A 24,060-nucleotide genomic window follows, 5' to 3' on the forward strand; every position below is an offset into this window, starting at 1 on the left:
CCTCACCATCTGCATTCGTGAATCTACATTGTTGAAAGACAACATCACAAAAGAAAAAGGTGGTTTCCATCCTTGGTCATGACCTCAATTACCCCATGACAACAGGGTGCCTATCAAGTTCACAGGGAAGGTCCATTGGGCACAGCTGGATGCAAAGTTTTCCTGCCTAAAGTGTCCCCCATGTAGTGTTTCTCCTGTGTGCTCCAAACTCCCGTGTCACCAGGTATCATTACCTACACTTGGTTGATTTTTGTTGCAACTCCGCACATGTAGCTCTTTGGGATCCTGATTACTGCTGCTTCAGGAAAGTGTACATAACAGAAGGTCATTTACCTAGAGACCTTTTTCAGGCAGCTCAAAAGTAGATTCAAAGCAAACTTCAAAAAGTTTTATGACAACTCAGTTTCTGTTTCAGCTTCCAGGAGGGTTGAGGCTAAACTTGAGGGATCTGGCAGATTTTAGCAAGGCAAACAGTATATGGATATATTTCTCCCCTTCTACAGATGTTTTCCATGGTCAACACTCTCTTGAGCCTATTTCAGATTTAAAGAAAAATCTAAAGGCCTACCATACAGGATGGATTTTAAAATGTTTACATTTGTGTACAATGGCCACATTTCAAGGTTCAAGATAAAGCTATGAATATAAGTTGTACCTTTTTTTTCTCTGTACTGAGTTTCAACTCAGAGCTTCTTGCATGCTAGGCAGGTGCTCTATAGTTTAAGCCATGCTTCCAGCCCTCTTTGCTCTGGTTATGTTTGAGATGGGGTCTCCTTTTTGTTCCAGCTGGCTTGGACTGCAATCCTCCTATTTTATGTTTCCTGCCTTTGCTGGGATGATAGGAGCAAGCCAGCACACCTAGCTTTTTCCCTGTTGAAGTGGGTCTCTTGAATTTCTTTTTGCCTGGGGTGGCCTGGAACCATGATCCTCCTGATCTCATCCTCCTATGTAGCTTGGGGTGATAGGTGTGACCCACCAGCACCCAACTCATACCTTCTATTAATAGCTAATATTTCCTGAGTTCTTCTTATGTGCTGGGTATCATACTTCAGAGGATGTTGTAATACTTATTTTCTTATTAAATCCCCTCTGTAATCTAATGGAGTAGATACAGTATGTTACTCCTTATATTATAGAAATAATTGAGAGTCAAAAAATAATTAAGTGAATTGCCTAAAACCACAGCCAGTTAATAAAAGATCTAAGATTCAAATTCATTTTCCCTCCAAAGCCAGTGCACTTAGCATTATACTATAATTTTCCTCTCCTGGTTTTGATGCTTTTTTTTTTTTAAAGACAGGGTCTCACTATGGACCCTAGACTCTGGCCTCAAACTCTGTCGTTCAGCTTCAACCTCCCAAGAGCTGGAATTACAGGTGTACTCCACCACACTTGACCTTGATGTCTTCTTTAACTCCTCTTTTCCGGCCTTTTATACCATTTCTGCCTGAATAAGCTGGTTTGAAGGATGGAATCCAAGTCCACCTTTTCTTTCCCACTCTTCCATTTTCTTTCCTTTCCTATTAACAAACTTTTACAAAACACTTTACTCTGTGCAAAACTGTCTTCTGAGGACTGGGTCTCCAAAGCTTACATAATCCTGAGGGTAAGCACTACATTATTTTTTCATTGTGATATCTCTTATGCTTGCCAAAACTACAGGTATAAATTAAAGAGTGAATGCATAAATGATATTTAGAATACAAATCCTGCTGTCTAAGAACCTCGCATGCTTGGGGCTACAGCACTAAATCTGGATACCCCAGCACATGTGATATTTGTTGCTGAGAACAAATAAGTTATGGTAAGCAAGGGACACACACTAATTCATTTTGGGGAGCTGCCCATGAAGCAGCTAGAGGTGCTTATTACTAAACTGCACATTTAATTGTCTTTCTTTTCTTTCCACAACTGCACAGACTGAGGTGCAAAAACTCAAAAAGAGAGATTTGATTATGTGTGCAGGGCTCTTTGTGCTGCTTATATTGGCTTCTTTGTTACTTAAAGAACTCCAGGTATAGGAAGTTCATTGTTCTCTTCTTTCCTAAATTTCCTCTATATTAGCTACTCTTTGCTTAAAAAATGTGTAATGCATGGTCCTGCCAAAGTGGCTTCTGTGCTTCCATCTCAAACATGTGATATTGTATTAGGAGTGAGATTAATTTGGATGGAATAGTTGAAAAGATAACTAGATGTTCCTAGAATTGAAAGGAAGGTTGGAGAGAGTGCTTTTGTTGTATTACTACTCATAAACATACAGACTCTTCATAAAGATGGTGTCAGAAACCCAATTTATCTTCATTGTTTATAAGTAAGGGTGAATAGCTTCCCAGGTGAATGGAAAATCACTGTGACTAAAGGGGACGATGTCCTAAACATGGCTCTCTATTTAAGATCTAACTTAAGGTGTTGCTACCTATCGCAAAATGTGATCTTTTGCAACAACAGCATCAAAAACAATTGCAGCAACAAAAGTGGTAGTCTTTTTCTTGGTCCATAGTAACATTCTCATGGGAGTATTTTTATTTGAAACTGTCATGTTCACGTAATGAAATCAAGCTTCCTGCAAATGTGAGCTCAGAGAGACTTGAGAAATTTACAACCTCTTAACTGCTCACTCAATAGTGTAAAAACTAGACCTGTGCTTCTTCTTAGGCTACATAAACCAACAACAAAAACAAAACCCTCTTGCCTGCACAGGCATCGTCACAGAATCTTTGGAAATAACAACAAATTATTATTTTCCACGGCCAGTAATAACCAGTGTCCAAATCAGTCTTAAGCTTGTAAGAATGCATGATGCCTGATGTGGCTGGTGTCAACATGAGTAACTGTCTCTGTCTCTCTCTCTCTCTCTGTACACACACACACACACACACACACAAGACAACTGAATAGGGGAGAGAATTGTTTTCTCAACAAGTGATGCTGGACAACTGGCGATCCACATGCAAGAGACAAAGTGGAACCCCTGAATCACATCGTACAAACAATGAATGCAAACTGGATCATTGACCTATAGGAAGAGTGAAAATTATACAACTTTTAGAAGAAAACACAGGAGTGATTATTCATGATAATGGACTAGGTGGTATTTCCTTAAATATAATACCAAAAGCAAAAGTGAAAAAAAGAAAACAATAGGTACGTTATTATCATCAAAATTAAAAACTTTTATGCCCTAAGAAATACTGTGAAGAAAATGGAGAGACAATTTACAGAATAAGAGGAAATGATTTGGAAATCATATATTTCACATAGGACTTGTGTTCAGATTACATAAAGAATGCTTACAACTCACCATAAAATATGAATGATCCAATTAAAAATAAGTGAAGGATCTGAATAGACTTTTCTCCAGAAAAGATGTACAATAAGAACACAAAATGATGCTCAACACCATTATTAATTAGAGAAACACACATCAAAGCCAGAACTAGACACTATTTCATATCCATATCCATTTGGCTGAAACAAAAATGATGTGATAACATGCATTGGGGCAAGGATGTAGATAAATTTTGACACCTATTGCTGGTAGAATATAAAAGCCTCTGGAAAACCATTCAGCAGTTCCTCCAAGGGTCAACCCTTGTATTGCCATATAATTTAGTAATTCCACTCCTAAGTATGTACTCATGAGCTGTAAGAACATATGCTCCCTACAAAACTTGTACTTCCATAAATAGAGGTCTGCATAATGATGGTTAAATATATGTGATGGATTGCTGCTACATTAAAAAAATTACATTGGAGTCAAGTGCTAGTGGCTCAGGCCTGTAATGATAGTTACTTGGGAGGCTGAGATTAGGAGGATTATGGTTTGAGGCCAGTACAGGAAAATATTTCATGTGATCCTATCTCCAAAATAACCAGAGCAAAATGAACTGGAGGTGAGACTCAAGTGATAGAGTGCCTGCTTTGCAAAAGTAAAGCCTTGAGTTCAAACCCCAGATACCCCTCAACACAAAAAATATACTATGTATACATATATGTGTTGTGTGGCATGAGACTTGAGATGTTTATTTGAAAAGACATGATATCATTTGCTACCAATTCTCTGTATAATCCTCCACTTCCTTATTTGTGATTATCTTTTAATGATGTGTAAATTGATATATACTGTGTGATCTCATCTATGTAAATGCATGTGAAAAAAAAGAACTTAAAACATTCCAGACTTTTACAATAGCTATGCTATTTCTAGCTTCTAAAAATTCCTAAGGATTCTTTGTTTAGTATTTTCTTCTACTTTTCTATGTTTGTAAATTAACCACGCTATTTATTATTCTGGGAAAGCAAAATTCTAACTGGGTATGGTGGTTCCTGATTGTGATTGTGGCTACTTGTGAGGCAGAGATTGGAGGACCATGTGCAAGGCCATCCAGAGCAAAGGTTAGGGAGACCCCATCTCAACCAACTAAAAATTGGAAGTGGTGGCTAACTTCTAGCATCCCTGATTCACAGGGGAGCTGGGAGAATCATGGTCTAGGCCTGCCCAGGCACAAATCCAAGACCTTATTAAAAAATACCTAAGGCAAAAAGAGCTGGGGCATGGCTCAAGTGGTAGAGCACCCACACAGTCAGCACAAGACCCTGAGTTCAAACCCTAAAACTGCCAAAAAAAAAAAAAGCAATATTCTAAAATTTGCCACTGATTATAGAATTTCAAAAAAAGTAAGAGAAACAGTTTTAAAATTTTTTATTAAGCAAGATAACAAATAAGGAAGATCCACAGAGCTCAAAAAATGATTGTCCATTCAATCTAGCATAATGAGTGGACATTGAAGACAGATGCTAAGGTAAAACTGCGGGTCCCTTCACTTAAATCCTGAGTCTCAATGGCCAGTGAGGGACAAGAGGAGCACTGAACCTGGGGGGTCCTGGAAGGTCATAAATCTGTAGAAAGTCTAAACTAGAAAAAAAAAATCCAGCCAGCACAGGGAAAGTAAAAGAAAGCCTGTCTGTTCTGTCCTGGGCTCTAAGTGAGGAGGGGCCAAATACCTTCTTCTCTGCATAAAAATTGAGAATTGGTAAAAGTCATGTAGACTTGTGGCTGCACTCACACTACTGGTATGTATGCAGAAAGTTTGTGGTCAGGTTTAGTAGGTAAAGCCCTTAGAGTTCAGCAGAAGCAAACAATCTTTCTTTGGAGGAATGAATTTCAGGTAACTATGGATTTCCAAAGACATAGTTCAGATGAACAGAACATCATGATAAACATGTAAGTCCACACTAACACAATGAAAACATAGGGAGTTCATTTTAATGAAATCAGCACAAAACCAAAGAGCATTCTTAATCCTACAAGGATTTAAGATTATGAAGTTATCAGATACAAAAATAAAATGTATATAAGGAAGAAGATGCTAGGAGAAAAGATAAAATTTGAAAAAAAAACTAGGAATGATAAATAAAATTATTAAAATAAAATACTTTGGAAAAATACTTGATGGATGACTTAGATAGTAGATTAGACACAGCTAAATAGAGAATTATGAAACTAAAAGAAATATTAGAAAAAGTTGCCCAGAATGCAGCACAGTGAGCAAAACATTATGAAGAGAGTAGAATAATGGAGAGACAAGGCACTTAAAAAAAAGGTTTAATATACTTAAAAAATTATCTTAATTAGTCTGATAGGAAACAATTTAATATTAAGAATGCCAGAAAGAAAACACAGGGGAATCATCACAAAATGCTAAGAGAAAATAACTGACGTGGACAAAAGTAATTTTAGATGGACTAAAACTGTATTGCCATCAATAGAACTGCATCAGTGGAGGGTCTAAAGTTGTATTTCAGGCTGGGGATATAGGTTGCAAAATAGTTTAATGATGAGCAAAGAAATTGGTAGTGCACAGGGAAACCTACACAGGTATTGTCTGAAACAATAATAAGAATGTTAACATCCAACTTACCAAGCTTAATAGAAAATAAGGCAACACAATGGCATATAAGATTAGTGTTCACATTGACCAGACTCAAAGTACTAAGGTCCTTGAATTATCTGGAAAGAGAATAAACATATTTATCTACTCACTTACATGTGGTTTGTACCTAAAATGTCCCCCAAAGACTAATGTGTTAAAGGCTTGATCAACAATGCACCAATGTTCAGATGTAGGGCTTTGGGGAAGTGGCTGCATCATAAGGGTTCAGATCTTGTAAATAATCTTATTAATCCATTGACATAATTGAGTGAATTTTTGGGAAGCGGCGGAAAAGTGGAAGATGGGGTCTAGTTGGAGGAAGTAGGTCACTGGGGACATGCCCTTGAAGGGTATACCTTGTCCCCAGTCCCTCCCTAACACTCTCTGCTTCCTAGCAGCTATGAGGTGAGCATCTCTGCCCCACCCTGTCCTTCTGCTTTGATGAACTGCCTTACCCCAGACCCAGAAATAATGGAGCCAGCCAACCATGGACTGAAACCTGAAAGCAGGAGACAAAATAAGTTCTTCCTCTTTTAAGTTGATTTTCTCTAGTGTTTTGTCATAGTGATAGAAGACTGACTAATACAATGTGGAATGTAGAAAAGTTGACCTTATAAGGGCAGAGGGTAGAAAGGTGTTTCTCAGAGCCGGGGGTGATTAGAGGAAGGATGGGGAAATGCTGGTCAAAAGATAAAAAATTTCACTCAGACAGGAGCTCTATTTTGCAGCTTGGTGACAATAGTTCACAACGGTATATTATATTCTTGAAAATTGCCATCAAAATAAATTTTCCATGTTCTTACTATAAATTTAGCCATTCCACCATGTACACAAGTATCAAAACACCATGTTGTTCACAATAAATACATATTTAAAATGTATTAATTAAGACTTTGGTAAGTAAGCATATTCAAAATTCAAGAATGATATTAAAAGAACAGAAATAAAGGGTGCAATTTGCAAACCAGTATAGGTTAAAAAATGCAGTAAGTGTGGGGGTAGGAAATAGAAGAAGGAGAAAAAAGTAAACTAAAAAAAAAGCAAAAGCAAAAATAGTGTCAAATACAAAAACAATGTTATAATGACAGGAAAAAAATCAATATATAAGTATTATATTGCAAAAATCACAACAAATATAAATGAGCTAAACCCAACACTTAAAACATAATGATTATAAATTTAAAGTCAATTCCAGCTGCATACTGTCCTTATAGGATCTCCATATTACTCTTAATGTCAGACAGGAGGGTCTTCCAATCTGTGTCCTATGCTTGTGTCTTGCCACTCAAATTGTGGATCTTGACCAATAGCAGGGGCACCACTGAGGAGCCTGTTAAAAGTGCTGACACTCAGATCCACCTCAGATTTAGAGACTTAGAATCTGCATTTCAATACGCTCCCCAGGTGATCCATCTGCACATGAATATCAGGGAAGCTCGGCTTTAAGTGGCAAAGCATGTCACATGCAAACACATGAAATTTACTGAAGATCACATGGCCATATCCAGCACTTTTGTCACAGCACCATCTATAATCCCAAACATCAACTGTTGTGTCCAGTACTGCAGAAGAAGTGCCTCTCTACTTTCCTTGCCCTATATCCTTGAAACAAAAGACCACTGTGCTTAAATGCCATGACTTGTGTGTTGTACAGCTGCAAAGAAGCCGGCCACTGCTTCAGTGCTTGTACAGGGAGAGAGGGATAGAATGAGCAGAATTTGATACTGTAGTAAAATAAAAACTATGAAATGTTAGGGAAAAATTGAAAAAAATAGATAAATAGGCAGCCTGCTTAAATTTTTTAAAACTGGAAATAATGAAAACAGGTAGACTTCTGTCAAGCAATACCCACAAAAGTCCTCAAGCAGCATACTGTACGTTTTCTATTTAATGAAGATGTAAAACAATAAAAATGAGCAAGAGATTGATTCTGATCAAATTCATAACTGGAATAGGTCAAATGAAACCTTTGAAGCTGGATAATCTTTCCTAAATGAAGACATAATTCCTAAATAAAGCAACTGGAATATATGTGGAACTCAAATTCGCACACTTGCATAGGTCCTGCTATAAATATTAGGGGCCGGCCTAGACATACATGAAACCTAAGGACACAGAAAGCCTTAAAAGTATAAGGTGGAAAAAAGACCCAAAGGAGAAGGTTCAGCAAAGAACACCTTAATGGCTACTTAAGTATCAAGAAAAATGAAAACAAAATAGACAAAATCAAACACACTTTAAAAAACACATTACAGGCTCACATTAATTATTTTAAAAGAGTTTAATGCAAAAATAAACCAAAATTATGTAATTAACTATACCAAAGTGGCAGGATTAGGGGACCATTTCTCTTCTCTTTTTTTTTTCCCAAAAATGTTACATATGTTTTTTACACAAAGAAATAAAGTTAACACAACAAATTGGTGTCTCTTTATTTTTCTCTTACTTGTGTGTGTGTGGGGGGGACAGACAGAGAGAGAGAAGGAGGAAGCAGCTGCAGCGAGAGCAGCTCTGCAAGTATGAGAACTGGAGTCTAGGGTATGGGTTGAGACAGAAAAAAAAAAGGAGGAAAAGGGAGGAGGAACTACAGTAATGGAATGGGAGCACCAGTGTTCATTGCAGCATTATTCTCAACTGCTCAAAGCTGGACATGCCCCAAGAGTCCATCAGAATAAGAAAGGGTGCTTAATAGAAGGGGCGAATATGATCAAAGTATATTATATGCATGTATAAAAGTGTCATAATGAAACCCCTTGCTTTGTGTAATTTAATATATGCTAAAAAGATGGTACAAGAATAAAATGTGGTATATCCATACAATGGGACATTATTCAGCATTAAAAAGGTATCAGGTTGTGATAATGCTACCATATTGATGAACTCTGAAAACATTATTCTAACTTAAATTAGTTAGACATGAATGGGTTTACATGCCTTATAAAGGGGCTCAATGGAGGGAGCTTGTTCTCTCTTACCCTTCCACCTTCAGCCATGTGAGGACACAGCTTTCCTGTGTGACAATATTGGATGATTTCACTTATATGAAATATCTAGGTTAGGCAAAGTCACAGGGAAATATAAAAAAAAGGAATGGGGAAGGAAGAATGGGCAAGTCATTGCACAGAGAATCTGTTAGGGGTGATAAAAAATTGGAAATAAACAGTGGTTATCATTGCTAACACTGAATATAGAGATCCACTGAATTGTGCATTTAAAAATTGTTAAAATTGTAAATTATCTACATACATTTTCACAATGAAAGCATTTCTAAACACGACTAAAAGATAAGTGACTTTTCAATCCAGAGGAAAAAAAGAGTATTCAGCCACAAAACAAGGGGCTGATTTGGGAAAGAGTTTGTTTGCAAGCTCTGGTGTTTTCAGACTCCTTCTTTGACTTAGAAGGCACCCACCAAGACATACGAAGCATATCTGCTGCTAGCTGACTGAAAAGCATGGGGCAGGCAGGCCCCAGGTTCTTAATGACAGTTGTTCTACTCATGAAGTGAAAGAATAATGGAGTTCTGGGATTATGCCAAAATCAAGATATAAAAGCACCTCTTGAAAAAACATGATGAATGAAAAGTAACCCAGAGACTTTATAGATTACAAAAAATCAAGAAAAACAGAATTCAAGAAGTTGAGTTAAAATAAGATAACGAAATTGAAGTGTTTTGTAAAATTAGATTAAAAAGATATTCAGAAAATGTCACAGAAATAAAAAAGGTGATAATTTTAATTACTTGTGCTTCAAATTTTCTTTTTGGGAAAGATAGTTATATCAAAGTAAACCTGTCTTATATACGAACAGAGAATTAAAGCTGCACCACCTATGGAAAAGGAATTAAATCAACCACGTGCTGGAAGTGCCCTGGGAAGGTACCTTGGGCCATACCCCCAAAGCAGCTAAGGATTGACTGGAGGAAATTTAGAGAAAAGCGACAAGGATAATTAAGGGAATACTGAGAATGATTTATAAAACTTAAAAATTGCTAGAGCACATTCTACTCCCAGGAAAACAGGCAGGGGTGAGTGCTAGGGAGAGAAGCATCTGGACAGATGAAATGTTCTAGGCCCCTCAAGCACAGAGGAGAGTTCAATCTCGTGGAGGGAAAACATACCTCATGACTATGCACAGAGACTCCAGCACAAACGTGGAAACACATTTCCTAATTATACCAACTCTAATTGGAATCTATTTTGGTTTTGAGCTGAAAAACAAGCTATGTCTTAGCTAGTCCCAAACAATAAGCCTCACATCCTCTTTCACACCACTGACCACTTCCTATTGGTAAACCAATGCCCACATGGACCTTACATATTCAGCACAGAAAGTAAAACATTAAAAGTACATTCAAATGTCACACATACACATTTTGATATGTCTGGAAACATCTGTAGGGAAATGCATTAACACATCAAGAGTAATTATGTTCTAGTGTAGATTTATGAATAATTGTTGCTTTCCTTTTTGCTTTTTTCATTTCGAGAAGACAATGGGTGCATATACATTTACAATTGGGAAGGGAGTAGCATTTGTTTTTCAGAGCTAGAATACTGGCTCTCTGTTTTTCTTATTTATTTGTTCACTTTTTATTTATTTATTTATTTATTGAGACAGGGTCTCAAAAGAACTTGAGATCTTCCTGCCTCAGCCTCTGAAGTGCTAGGGTCACACCTGTGCACCACCACACTCTGCTTTTCTTCTTTTCTTTTGACTGCTGTGGGGGAGGTGAAGCCTCCCAACAGAAGCCTGTCTATGCTCTCTAATACGGTCAATAGGCATAATTTGTATGAAATGCTGCTGAGTTTTTTGTGTTCATAGGTGGACATAAAACCTATGAATGGAACCCCATTCCATCAAATCTTCCAAAGGTTTGTGTACTCTGTGGGCTCATGAAGAATGGTTCTTAACTTGCAGACCAGTCAATATTGAGATTGATTGATTGATTGAAATTTTTGGGCAGCACTGGACTCTGCCACTTGAGCTGTACCTTCAGCCCTTTTATTCCAGTATTCTAGTATTCAAATAGGGTGTCAATCTCCACTCCTGAGTGCTGGGACTGAGGGGAGAGCCACCGCACCTGGCCAATATTGACATTTAAAATTCGTAGAGGACTCGAGTGCTCATTATAGACTCACTGTCATGCTCATTCCAGAACAAAATCTGGTTGCTACTTTTCCTCAGCAGTCCTGGGTCCCAGTCGAAGGAACTTACTTTGACTGATTCTTCTACCTATTAATATTCTGAATTATTGAACAGGACACCAAATCACATTCAATGTAACAATGTCAAACAACTGTGACCCCTTCATAGACAATGCAGAGCCTGTGACAAGCCACCTTTATTTGCCTTTCTGGAACCCAATCAATATTTCATGTCATATGACTAGTCCCTCTGGTTATAGGAAAGAAGCAAGTAATGTTATTTCTCTCTCCAGTCCTTGTTCTTCATCCTGGATCTAATCATATTATCTTTACCTGCTGCAGTTTGAATGTACCCCCTCCAAAATTCAGGCGCTGCCTATGTGATGGTATTAAGAGGGGCCTTTAAGCAAGGTTTAGGTTTTATGAATGGTCTTAGATGCTTGACCAGGGAGTTTGTTCTCTCTTGCTTCCCCTACCCCTTGTCAGCCATATGAGACCACAACTCCTCACTCATCTTTCAGGATGCAGCCCTCACCAGACACCACCCTGCAGAACTGTTAGAAATAAATTTCTATTCTTTATAAATTACCCAGCCTTTGGAATTCTGTTCTAGCAACACAAAATAGATTAACACCACCCTTCACTAATGCAGGCTCATTCAGTTGTGATACCCTGATCTTCATGTTATCTTTCTCTGATGTTTATTTTTGACTTTTTTGGGGGCAGTGCTGGATTTTGAACTCAGGGCCTTATGCTTGCTAGCCAGGTGCTCTACTATTTGAGCCATACCCCCAAACCATTTTTTTAAACTTTTGAATTAAAAATCCATCACATTTCAAGCTGATCCCCAAACCACACAGATTGTTAGTTAGAGCTATGGCACGACTGATTCTTCAAGAGATTTGTAAAGGTTACAGCATCAAGGCTAAGCTTCGCTCTGTGTGGTTGGGGCACTGGAGTGGGGACATGCGTTCCTACATCCACTCTCCCTTTTCCATGTTCTGAAATATAAGCAAAGTGTTATAATTTTCTGAACATTCATTGTTCAAAACTTGTATAAGTGGAATAAAAATGAAATGAATTGGCTTTATGATTTTTAGTGCAGAGTGGAAGCAGACACCACTTCAGGTAATGTGAGACAACTTTGTAAGTTCCTGACAGCAGGCACGCAGGTGCATCACTGCGAGTAACTCCAAATATGGATCCCATACACTTGAAGTTCATTTAGAAGTACAGAACACACTTTTGTTTCCAATCAAATGCTTTTGAATGAATTAGGAACCAGACTCTCTCTTGACAAATTTTACATTACTTTATGGCCAATTTCTTTTGGATGTAAGTGGAATGAATACACTTTCCTTAGAAGTTGCTGACAAACTTAAATGATTCAAAAGAATGATAATTGTTCTCTCTATAGCTGTGTGGGAAATGAAAGAAGAAACCACACTCTATTCCATATTTCTAATAGTCCTCTACCTGGTAAGATTTATTATGTGTCAAAGTCTCCCTTGATAAGAACAAACTCTGCCCACCTCACTACAGAATTGTTACACAGTGTAGTCCCTGCTAGTGCATTTATTCCACACCCCACTGGCTCTACTGCAGGTGGAGGGTTTAATTCCTATTGTACCGGCATGCATTACCACATCTCCATGAACAGCTTGCTTCAGTTCTAACCATAACACCACTGTTTTCCATTTTGCTCAAGTCAGTGTGTGGTATTAAGATGCACAGCAAGGTTCAAAATTAGATGAAGTTGAAGTGCCATCTGGGAACATCCTCAGACTCTTTTCACCAACAATTGAGAGGCAATCATGAACCACAACCCCCCTTGCAGTGGGGAAGTTGCATTTAGACTGTCTGCACAGACACAGTGGGATGGGCAACCATACAATCTCAGGGCAGGCAACAACCTTAGGGATCTTTGTCCTTTGGCCACCAGCCAGAGCTTACTCAGACCACAGCAACAGTCTGCTAACTGATCCTTCTGGACATTTAACCTATGACTACTTCAAATTATGCCACGCCAAAGCAAGAATGATCCATTGAACCACACATCTCACGGAGTTACTCCTCTAATTTACTCTTTAAAGACTTCCCAATGCCTTCTGGATAAGTTCCAGTCTCTGTAGCATGTAAATAATTCTATCCAAATCTGCACTGCAATTTTATAACTATTTCTCTGCCGCTCACAGATGTTTCATGGAGTCAGGGATTATATCTTATTCATCATTAGTTGGCCTCCTGAGTCCTGAACACAATGCCTGGCAGGCACATGATATTATGTGACAAGTGAGGAATGAAAAAATACTGTTCATCTTCCTCTTCAGAGTAGCTCAGTACCAGAAGTTATATGACTTGCCCAAGAGCTCACAAGTAAAAAGCTTGGGCATATTTCCCTGCTTTCTGTGATACTATAGTGCTCTTAAATATGGCCATTACTGCATCTCAACATCTGTTTTCCCATTCTGAAAGGGTCATCGGATGCTGCCCTGTATTTAAAAGGGAAGCAGAAATGAAAGATATGTATGCCACATATGCAAAGTCTTTGTGCTCCATTTGTCATCTCTGTCCATTCCTGTGATTAATGAGCCTATTAGCCAGATTTGTTCAAACTCTTCATATTATATAATCACAACAGGACTCTTCCTACCCAACTTTCAATGAAGATTTACTGAGCTCTGACATGTATAAGAAACAGGATGGATAAATTACATTCTTGGCCTCAAGAAGACAGACCAGTCAGGAAGACCACAGGAGGACAAATAATTGCAGTATTGTGTGATCAGAGTTTTGTGCAAGATACAAGGTATATTTTAGCACTTACTAAGGTATTATTATAAAACAGTCATGCACAGCATGACATTTTGGTCAAAACAGACTGCATAGATGATGCTGGTCCATAAGATTATATGACCAGGTGATATCATAGCCATCTTAGTTTGTGTAAGTATACTCCATGATATTCCCATAACAACAAAATTTCCTAATGATATATTTCTCAGAGTGAATCCTCATGGTTAAGTGTTGCCTGACTATACTTATTTCCTCCACTGGACAGAGACTAGGTCCTTCACCTTGTTTCTCCCTCCCTCCCCCATCATGTCTAACACATAGTAGGTACTCAGTCAATATGTGATCAATTGACTGATGCATAGATTGTCTGAGGAGAATGTCTGCTCTAGTCTACATGGAGGTTGTATTATAGAAAATTGTAGAAAGGAGATATGTGAGCTGGATCTTAATGAATGATTAATTCTTTATCTGGCAAATAAAAGGAGAAAGGATATTTCTTGCTGAAGAAAAAGCAGGTAAGTGTGAAATAGCAAGCTGTGTTCCCAGAGTGCATGGAGCCTGGTCTGAGGAGAGCCGTGGGAGGTGAAGTTGGAGAAGTAGGCCAGGCAGACCCTGTTAAGCCTTCCTAAGGTATCCGAACTTGACCCTCTAGGCAACGGGGAGTCATTGGATGCATGCAAGGAACATAAGTGGATCTGTAAGTAGAAACTCAATAATGCTTGTAGTTCAGCAACTGGAGATATCCCATATGTGCAATTAATTTTCAGAATATGCTTCCTTATAAAAAATAATTGTTTAACTTTGCATTTCAGACTGCCAGAGCATACTTAGATTCTGTGAGGTTCTCAGAAACTCTGCAGATAACTTCTTAGCCATGAAGAGAGAATATAATTTTTAAAAGTTTCCTTTTCATTTTGAGCTATAACAACAATCAAGGTTAATTTTCTCTACCATAGGTAAAGTGGTTTCTTCTTTGCCTGAAGTAATGCAGAATAAGCACTCCATCTCAGAAGTTAGGGGGGAGTCAATGATATTTGCAGAATGGCTGTTTTTCAAACACTTGGTTAACTGAATCTCCTGATGATGGTTTCTTCCCACTGTGGAAAGATAATTCAGCTAAATGAGTGGTCTGGTTGTGGCATTTTCTGCTAGTAATTAAACCTGACTCCCTTTGTCTTGGTAAACTCTGATTTGCAAGTTGTTACAATTGCATTAGTATCATGGCACCTTTAGAGTACCCATTGCAAAGCCAGTCATTGGTGGAAGATTCTCTTTACCTATCCAGAGGCATAGTCTCATATTCATTTCAGAATAATAAGATGTTTAAATATTTATTTCTTTGCAATAACTGGGTAGGCCAAGGCTCTTCATCTTAATAAATTCTGTCCAAATAATGTGGAGTCACTGCTTAGAAGATATTGGCACTGAATTTCCTCGATGATAATGATGTTCGTGTCAGATTCACATTTTATCCCCAGCTCTGCCACTAACCCGTGACCTTGGACAAATCATCTGACTACTCGTGAATTCCTTTTGATGATTTTTAAGTTTCCCATGTAGCTCAAAAATTCTGAGTATGTTTTAAGAGATGTGATTAGTGCGAGAAGGTAGAATTGAATTAGTTATAGAACTACAAATTGTGGCAGGAGAAATTGATATTTATGACATGTAGCATTTCCTTTTGATTAACTCCAAATGGTCAGAAACTCTTGAGAGAGGCTCATTTTAGGAGAAATTTAAAATCATTACATAGATAATACTCATTCATCTGACAAATATTTGTTGAAGACTCAGGCATTATGTTAAATCCTAGAAATACAATGACAAGAAAGAGGAAGAAAAAATCCCCAGCTTCCAGAAGCTGACTGTTTAGCAGGGAAGACAGACAATTCTAGACAAGAAATAACAATAAATCAGAACAAATATTATCATGGGATTCCAGCTGTGAAGACAGACATACAGCTCGGATCTAACATGTCAGGGGAGACTTCCCGTGGATGGGCTGTCTAAGCTGTGAACATGCATACTGTGATTTTTGTTTGGGGAAACATACCGCAAAAACATGCAAGAAAAAAATTTGTCCCAGGCCCAGACTAAGCATTTAAGACTAAAAGAGCACGTGGAAAGGAATCTGAATATAGCTCACAAATGCCCCTATTTCACAAGTATTAGCAATCAGTTGATCATAAATTCACTGACTTCAAAGAGATTTCTGCTTTTGGATCAAGTTTAAGGATACTGGCAATAATATTTTTAAGAGACAATCTATCATTGTCTTTCTATACTTAGGATTTTATACAAATGTTCAGAGAGTATATAATAGATATACTTGTTGATTGATGATGTGTTTTAATTTTTCAAAATCCTTTTTCATCTTCAATCTCCCTTCATCCCAATATTTACAAGATGGAATTATGTTACACTGCTACCTAACTCTAAAGGATAAGCTTCCAGTCCTGACCTGATTGTAAATATTCTGTCCTTTGACCACCAGAATTACATTTACATTCATCACAGCACAAATTAGAAGAACTGACTTAGATGGTTACCATGGGTTAAGAGAGACAGTTAGACCAGGTTATTCTCCTCAAGAGTCCAGGAGACATTATGTCTCACCAAAGGAAAACCATGCAGAAAAAGAAAACCATGCAAAAACTCAGTATTTTGGATGTATAATCAACCACTTTGCAGTTGCTTTGCTATCCAAGTTGGTTAGTAATTATTCCTTGGATGACATAGATATACAAATCCACCTATGGGTTAATAAATAGTGGAATGCTACTTTGAAAGCTTTGTAAACTTCTACGGTAATAATAGTATTTAACTTATTTTATAGTTGGAGAAAGATCACAGAAATTGCCACTTTTTTGTATCTTTTTTGTATCATTTGATTTATTATTTCCTGCTTTCATATTATTATTCAGCACTTGCTTTATTATTTAACTTTTTTTTTGCTTCTTTGTTTTTTCTCTCCAATTTGATCAAAGGTTCTTTGAGGGTAGGAACTGTGTACTTTCTCCAGAAGTCCAATTTTGAAGCTATTAGGCCTTCAATGAGTATTTATTAAGGTTATGAATTGTTCAAAGACCCTCAAAAGGAATTAGCCTCAGAACTCATTGTGATGACTAAAAAATTTCAAACAGCAATTCTCAAACTTTAATGTACACAAGAATCATAAGGAAAGCTTGCTAAATGTAGATTCCTATCTCTCGTTCCTAAAGGTTCTTATGTTTTAAATCATCCTCTTCTCTTCCTCCCCACTATTATCCTTACTCTTTTTTTTTTTTTCGAAAAACAAGACAAGGGCCTTGGGATACACAGATGGTTGTTGTACAGAAAGAAGTTGACATACAATGAAGTAGCTCTGTGCTTCTCCTCCCCACTCCCACTTTCTTCTTTATTTCAGGAAATATTTATTATGTACCCACATGTGCCACAAACTATTCTAGGTCTTGAAGTTAAGCTGCTCAACAAGATGTACAAAGACTTTGTTGGCACAGCACTTAAGATTCTAGATGGAACAGGGCAGAAAATAGACAAATAACTTTATATTATTTCAGACACTGTTATGTGTTACAAGGAAAATAAAATAGGCTAATATGCCAGAGAATGACTGTTGAGGGGGTACTCAAGAATGTGGTCCCAAGAAGATGAATTAAATGACAAGAAAGAACTAGCCATGCAAAAGACCTTAGGGAAGACTTTTCCAGGAAAAGGAGATAGCAAGTGCTAAGGTATTAAAGAAAAGAATCAGCAAGAAATCCAGCATGCTGGGAACTTGAGAGGAAGCCAGGTTAAACTCATCCCCCAGGAACAGGAGGATGGGGGAATATTGAAGTTACTCCCAAGGGAAGCTGGAAAAAGTTCCTAGCTGTCACAGAGTTCAGGAAGGCTAAGTATTTTAATAAATGTCATCAAAACACTTCTCATCACATTATGATAACTCCTTATCCTTAAAAAACAATTCATTTCATGAATCCTTTTGATCAGTTCTTTTTGGTAACAAGATTTCAGCATCATGGGCAGATTGCATTTTGTAATATTTGAGTACTAAAAATTAGCTCACTAAATTTCCTTGAGATCCACATGATTATTCAAAAATCATCAAACAAAGCCTAATAAGTGATATAAACTTGCCTTCTGTAATTTATTTACTTTTCTAAAGGAGAAATACTTATTCCACAATTTCAGAATAAGTTGTATAATGTTCTTTTATTCAGGCTTTGAGTTATTTTTCCATTCTTTCATTGACTTGTCTTACCACTTACAACTGCACATGTACCAATTAATAGTCATAGCTTCAAGCAGTTTTAATAACTGAGTGTCTAAGGAAGGAAAGAACCAAGGACAAGCATGTTATTGGTATGTGGAAAACCCATCCCTGGGGCTCTTCTGAAGTGAGGAGACTGCTGCTCAGCCTCAGACCTCACCAATCACTCACTGCCCTTTCATAAATCATCTCACAAAGAAGGGCAGTCCAGGTGACCATGGGCCTTCTGTGATAAGGGCCTGTCCACTGGAAGTGGGAATCTGCTCATGGTTTCATTTCACAGATAAAGTCATGGCAAATGACTTTATCTACACAGACCAGATCCAGACAGGAAACCCATTTGCATTCTCTTTCTCCTTTACTCTGCTGTAAGACTTGGCTCTCTCCTTTGAGGGTTCCTTGATTGTGTGTGTGTGTGTGTGTGTGTGTGTGTGTGTGATACATTATGCTGCAGTTCCAAATGCAAAAGTTTCCCACAGCTATGAATAACCAAGAAAATTGGTTTCTTTACTTGTGTTTGGCCAACATGGTTAGAAATCAATGGCTTCCAAAATGGGAACCAGGAGAGTAATGACAGATACACTTGCAGCAAGGTGGAAATGAGCTGGTGGAACATTTGTGGGGAAAGGTATGGGAAGAGGGGCTAGTGAAGAAGAGAAAGACTCTAACAGAAAAGGAAATACTTTCATTCTGACAAGAAACTCTGAGTAGCCTTCATTTAGTCATACTGGAATTACAATTGCAGCTCACATCCTTTGTAAGAGAGGAAGTAGGGTAGAAGAGCACGCAAAGTGATATTTTAAGCTCCAACACTGCTCATCACTGACTTGACTTGCAGCCTATCTTTCAACAAAAGCACAAAGTGATTTAATCTCAGCAGTAATTTAGTTTGCAGCCATATGAGACAAGACTATCGTTGTAGGCAGGCTGTAATTTGTGAAATTCAGGTGCCGGGGATTAGGACCACCTGTTGAATTTAATCTTGGAGTTATAATGTTAATGCCATCGTGTAACTGAACATAAACACTACATATTTATCAGTCTTTGGGACCTCCAGCTATGGAGATGTGAACAGTTTCCTAAATACTGTCTGTAACTCTCTGCAGACTCTGCGAATCAACATCAAATAAAAAGTCTGTTGGAATTCTGATTCAATATGCAACAGCATATGGCTTTGTGGACATCCTATTTAGCCTATCCTATAATTTTTCTGAGGCCTGATGTGAGAGTGAAAAATGAAAAGCAATCTGAGTGTCCTTGGCAATGTAAGAACAGGAAAGTGCTTATTTCTTACCCTATCCTGTGTTAATTGGGAAAAAATTCCTAGCAATATTCTAACAAATGATTTTCACCCCTGCCTAAGCAAGACTGTTGGAGGAACAAACAAAACCTAATTAAACAGTAAGCTCTGGAGAGGACAGAAACATGTTACACATGCACCCTCACGTGGTCATCAGAAATGGCCCACTTTCCAGACAGCTAAACAGTAGCAGTAAAGCAGGTCAGTGAATGCATTTTGAGCAGAAGTTTACATTAGTTCTGTGAAAGGAAACAGATACTGCCTAAAGAGAAGGCCCAGTCTGGCCTTGAACTCTCCATCTTCCTGTCTCTGCTTAGGATCACAGGTGTGTGCACCACCATGTTCTGGGAGATGTTGTTTTTTGACTATGAAAGAATTTCCTTGATACTGGTAATTTTTGGCAAAGAACACCTTCCTCTGCCAAGAATTCCAAGGACTTTCACATAATATTTATCATTCACATGGTACTTCACAGTTTATAAAACCCTTCTAGTATAGATCATTTGATTCATGTAGATAGATCATTTGATTCATGTAGAGTTGCAGTATTTCTTCCACCACAAAAAAGAGCTGCTCTTCATTCTAATGATATGAGACTCTGATACATTGAAAATGGAATCCAAGAGATCTGAGTGAATAAATGTTATTTTGAAAATGAACATGAGGGCGTCATGCTTTCTCTTAATTTATCAACATTCTTAGCTGGTGTCCGGCCAGCAGAATATAGGGAGGAAAGTATTAGGAACATCATCCCCAAAATAGATCAGAACTTTCAGTAAATTGATCCTCTGACACCCCTATTAATCACAGTTTCACAAGTATTAGCCATTTCTACTTAACAAATAGCCATGGAAACTCACCAATTCAATATATTCCTAAGATACCAGTTATACAGAAACACCACATCCACACACAGCCAGAAGCCCATGTCTAGACTGCCCTAGAACTTCAGCCCTTATCAATTGTTTGCACATGCAGATCCAAAGCATGTAATCAATCAACAACTAAGAAAGAAAACTGAGCTATAATTGTTAACCTAATGGTGCTCAGCTTTCGGATTTTAAGTCTATCCCAAATCACTTCCTAATCATAATGCCCCCTCCTTCTGCTTCCATGAAATCTTCCCAGCACTAGTTCCACCTTTTCTAAGAAACTTTTCTTATTCCTTCCAGAGAGTGTGACCTTTCTCCTCTGTATCCCCCAGCACTGTTTATGACTAGCATTTACTCTCTATCTTTACCAGTTTGTCTACAGGTATCATGATATGTTTTGTTTTTGGCAGGCTCTGTACAATTCCTAAAGGCTGGGTTCCATCTTAAATTGTTTTATACCCTCCAAATTCTTATCATTATGCACTGCACAGGTGAATGGCAATATTTTGATCATTACTTAAAAAGAAATTTGGCTTTCTCACGTATGGTCAGAGCAATCTTTGCACACAGAAAGAACATCAGCAAAATATTACTTTGGTTTCTTTCACAGTCTTTAGTAAAATAAAAAGTAAAAGAGGTAAGAGATTTCAAGAAATCCTGTAGCTCCATAGAACAGATACAGAGTGGAAGTGTGTTTTAATAAAAACATTAGCAGGTTCAAATACTGAGGGATACATTTAAACTGTTTTAAAATATCTTCACAATCAGGAAACTTGATTAGGATTCTCCCAGAGGCTTCCTACACTGAAACCAGAGATTTATTATTCCAGGGAAAGGAGGCTCAATTTTTAAAAAAAAAATCAGCTTATTAATTATTAGCCAAACCATGCAGTAACTTCCTGGAAGGCAGAGGAAAACAGGCTTTCAAGCCAATGGGAGCTGAGTTTGTGCCTGGAGCTCTCCTAGGCAGCGCCGGCACCGCTCCCTAGGGCTGAGATAAATCAGCTCAGAGCGATCCAGGGAGAGATCAGAGGGGAGCCTGTGCGCCTCAGCAGCGGCCAGAGGCTGCCTGCTACTAGCCCTCGTCCCGCGACGAGAAACGCAGTTGTAATTCCTCCACCATTCCAGGTTTCCTTCTACCAGGGCGCGACTTTGCAGCCAAATCCCAGGTTTTAAGCAATAGGACATCCCCTGACAGCTGCAATTCTGGGGCTCAGAGGATTCCAGTTTCAGGGCCGGTTCCTATTAGGCAATTGAGCTTCGGGGTCCTCTCATCTCATTCCTCCTCCCTGAGAAACTTTGCATCCTTCTCCAAATAGAATTCACACCAAGTAGGAGTAGCCCACCCCATCCCAGCTGGTCCACTCCCCCTTCTAGCCTCTGAATGGCACCTACTCACGGTGCCTCCCAGTCCCAAGAAAGGGGGAAGGCTCAGGTGTGCGGGATCCCCAGGCTGAGTGGCGGGCAGGCCGTCACCTTGTGGTCCGCCACACTGAGGTATCCGTCCAGCTGCCGCGGTCCCGCGGGGGCTGCGACGCGCGGCTGGGGACTGCTCTCTGCGGCGGGCTGCGCGCTACCTGTCGCCGGCGCCTGTTGTTGCTGCTGCTGCTGCGGGGGCCGCTCCTTCTGGCCGCCGAGGCTGCTGTACACGAGCAACAAGCTGGTGCACATGGTGGTGAGCGCTAAACACACTGCCAGACCATGGCGCTGCAGAAGAGAGCAGAAGACAGCAGCTGAACCACGACCCGGGAGGAGTGCGCCCCGCGGGGACACCGGCCAGGCCGGCGGGGGTGACCCGGGCCGCAGCCCCGAGACACACAGCGGGGACAGAGGAGGCTCGGTCCCCGCGCGTATGGTATGGCAAGCAGTGCTCCCCGCGCGTCGCTGGCTCCTGGCCGCCGCCGCTGCCGCCCAGATCCCTCGGTAGAGGGCAGGTGGTGCGCGGCGCCAGGCTGCGGGAGGGAGAGCGCGCCCGCAGCCAGGGTAGGGGTGGGTTTGTACTTCGGGGAGGGGCCCTGCGCCCCAGCCATCCTGAAGGAATCTTTAGTCCTTGCGCACCCTCCTTCTTGGGTCCCGGGGACTCTACCGCGGCGATCCTGGCAAGTTTGAAATCCGACAAGGAAACCAAGAAAGTCTGGAAAGGTCCCCCCTCCCCGCCCCTCTTAGTTTTTGCCAGGCTGTTGCTTTGGGGTGTCCTCTTTCTCCGGAGCAATATACCCACTCCTCCAGCTCTCCGCCTGCCCCTCTGACCACTCGCTGGAGACCCGGGAGCCCAGGCAACCCGACTACCCATCCCGGATTCCCATTCAGGCAGAGCCAGGGAATCCGGAGGGGACACGGAGCAGGTGGAAAGTTGTCCCTTTGTAACAGGCGACCTCGCCGCACAAGGTTAGGTACCCCCCGAGGCTCCCGGCTGTGGCCCGGGTACGCTGCGCCCGGGGAGTCCTCGCCTCTGCCCAGTGGAGTTGCACCACCGACTCACCATCAGGGTCTTCATTTTGGGCACCTCTTTTGTGCGGAATCCTCAGGCACGCGCGTCCGGAGTCACTTTTTCTTGGCGGGTTTCCATGGTGGGTGATGGGGCAGAGGCGGCTGGGATTTTCGCCCGGCGGCTGGCCGCGGCTGAGCGGGCGCAGGAGCCGCGGGATCGGGGAAGCGCCGCTGTTGCCGAGATTAGAGACAGAATTAAAACTGAACCGGACCCTCGTAGTCGCTCAGTGATCTACACAACTGCCGCCTGCCGCCGCCTGCTGGGTCCTAAAGACCTCTGCATCCCCCTCTCCGCCCCCAAATAATCTTTTCAGCAGAGTGAATTTTCTGGGGTGAGAGATGGTGTACCCATTGTGTGAGGACTTATTTATCTTTTATGAAGTCATCGAGCAAAAAGGAAGGAGATCTCCAATTCAATTCTGAATGTGATAGCCATTTAAAAATTTACGAAGTGAATTTTCGATTATGTGGTTTTGATAAAAACAAGTCAACTCCCCAAATGTCAGTAGCATTTATGTTCATTGCCTGGAGAAATCTATCATGAAATTATTTGTCCTTAAAAAATTTGTATTATTTCAGTTTTACAGTTAAGTGTACAAATTTTCTCTTCCCCTTTAATTTTATTTTTCCAAATCCAGTTATTCTTATGCAATCTTTAGATCATAATGTTTCATTTAAATTATTTCATTCATTATTTGCTTCCAAGGTTACAGTTTATATTTCTACTTGACCTTTCAGGTTACTAGTGATAGCTAAATGATTTTAAAGTTTTTGAACCATTCAGCAAATCGTATTCACACGATTAACTGAGCCTATAGATTCTTCCTAATTTCCATGAAGGATTTCTGGCTGCTAGAGATAAAACTGCTCATAGCTTATTTCCTAAGAATTCCAAGGCCCTTGGTGCTTTCCTTTTGTTGAGCTGCTACACTGAAGGTACATAATTTCACTTTCACAACTTTGATTAAAAGTAAAAACATAATTATTGTCCAATGTTAAGGAATTCACATCGATAGCCTATTTTAAGGATACTCTCTTCCCTGCATTGAATTACAAATGGCATTTGTTAAATGCCTAATTTACCTGAAAACATATTTCTTGTGAAATTGCTCAGTGAAAATAGTTGTCTTAATGTATTACTTAATACTTCACCTGTAGCAGTGTAATGTTAAAAATTCCATTAAGATGGAAATGATCAACAGGCCAACTGAACCATGGGCACAAGAGCTTTCTCAAGGCCAAAAAAGGCATT

General features: G+C 39.6%; 1 protein-coding gene across 2 annotated transcripts in view; it reads right to left on the reverse strand.

Moving 5' to 3' along the window:
- St6galnac5 (ST6 N-acetylgalactosaminide alpha-2,6-sialyltransferase 5) overlaps positions 1–23,052 on the reverse strand; it is a 200,161-nt gene extending 177,109 nt beyond the window's left edge. For both annotated transcript variants that reach the window (XM_074079736.1, XM_074079735.1), the window contains exons 1-2: positions 22,801–23,052; positions 21,795–22,025 (exon numbers count right to left, since the gene is read on the reverse strand). In XM_074079736.1, the coding sequence (XP_073935837.1) occupies positions 21,795–22,025; positions 22,801–22,815 (246 nt within the window). In that variant the 5' untranslated portion in view covers positions 22,816–23,052. The remainder of the gene's footprint in view (positions 1–21,794; positions 22,026–22,800) is intronic.
- Between the last annotated feature and the right edge of the window lie 1,008 nt (positions 23,053–24,060).

The sequence above is a fragment of the Castor canadensis genome, chromosome 7 (genome assembly GCF_047511655.1).
Source record: "Castor canadensis chromosome 7, mCasCan1.hap1v2, whole genome shotgun sequence".
Taxonomy (NCBI): Eukaryota; Metazoa; Chordata; class Mammalia; order Rodentia; family Castoridae; genus Castor; species Castor canadensis.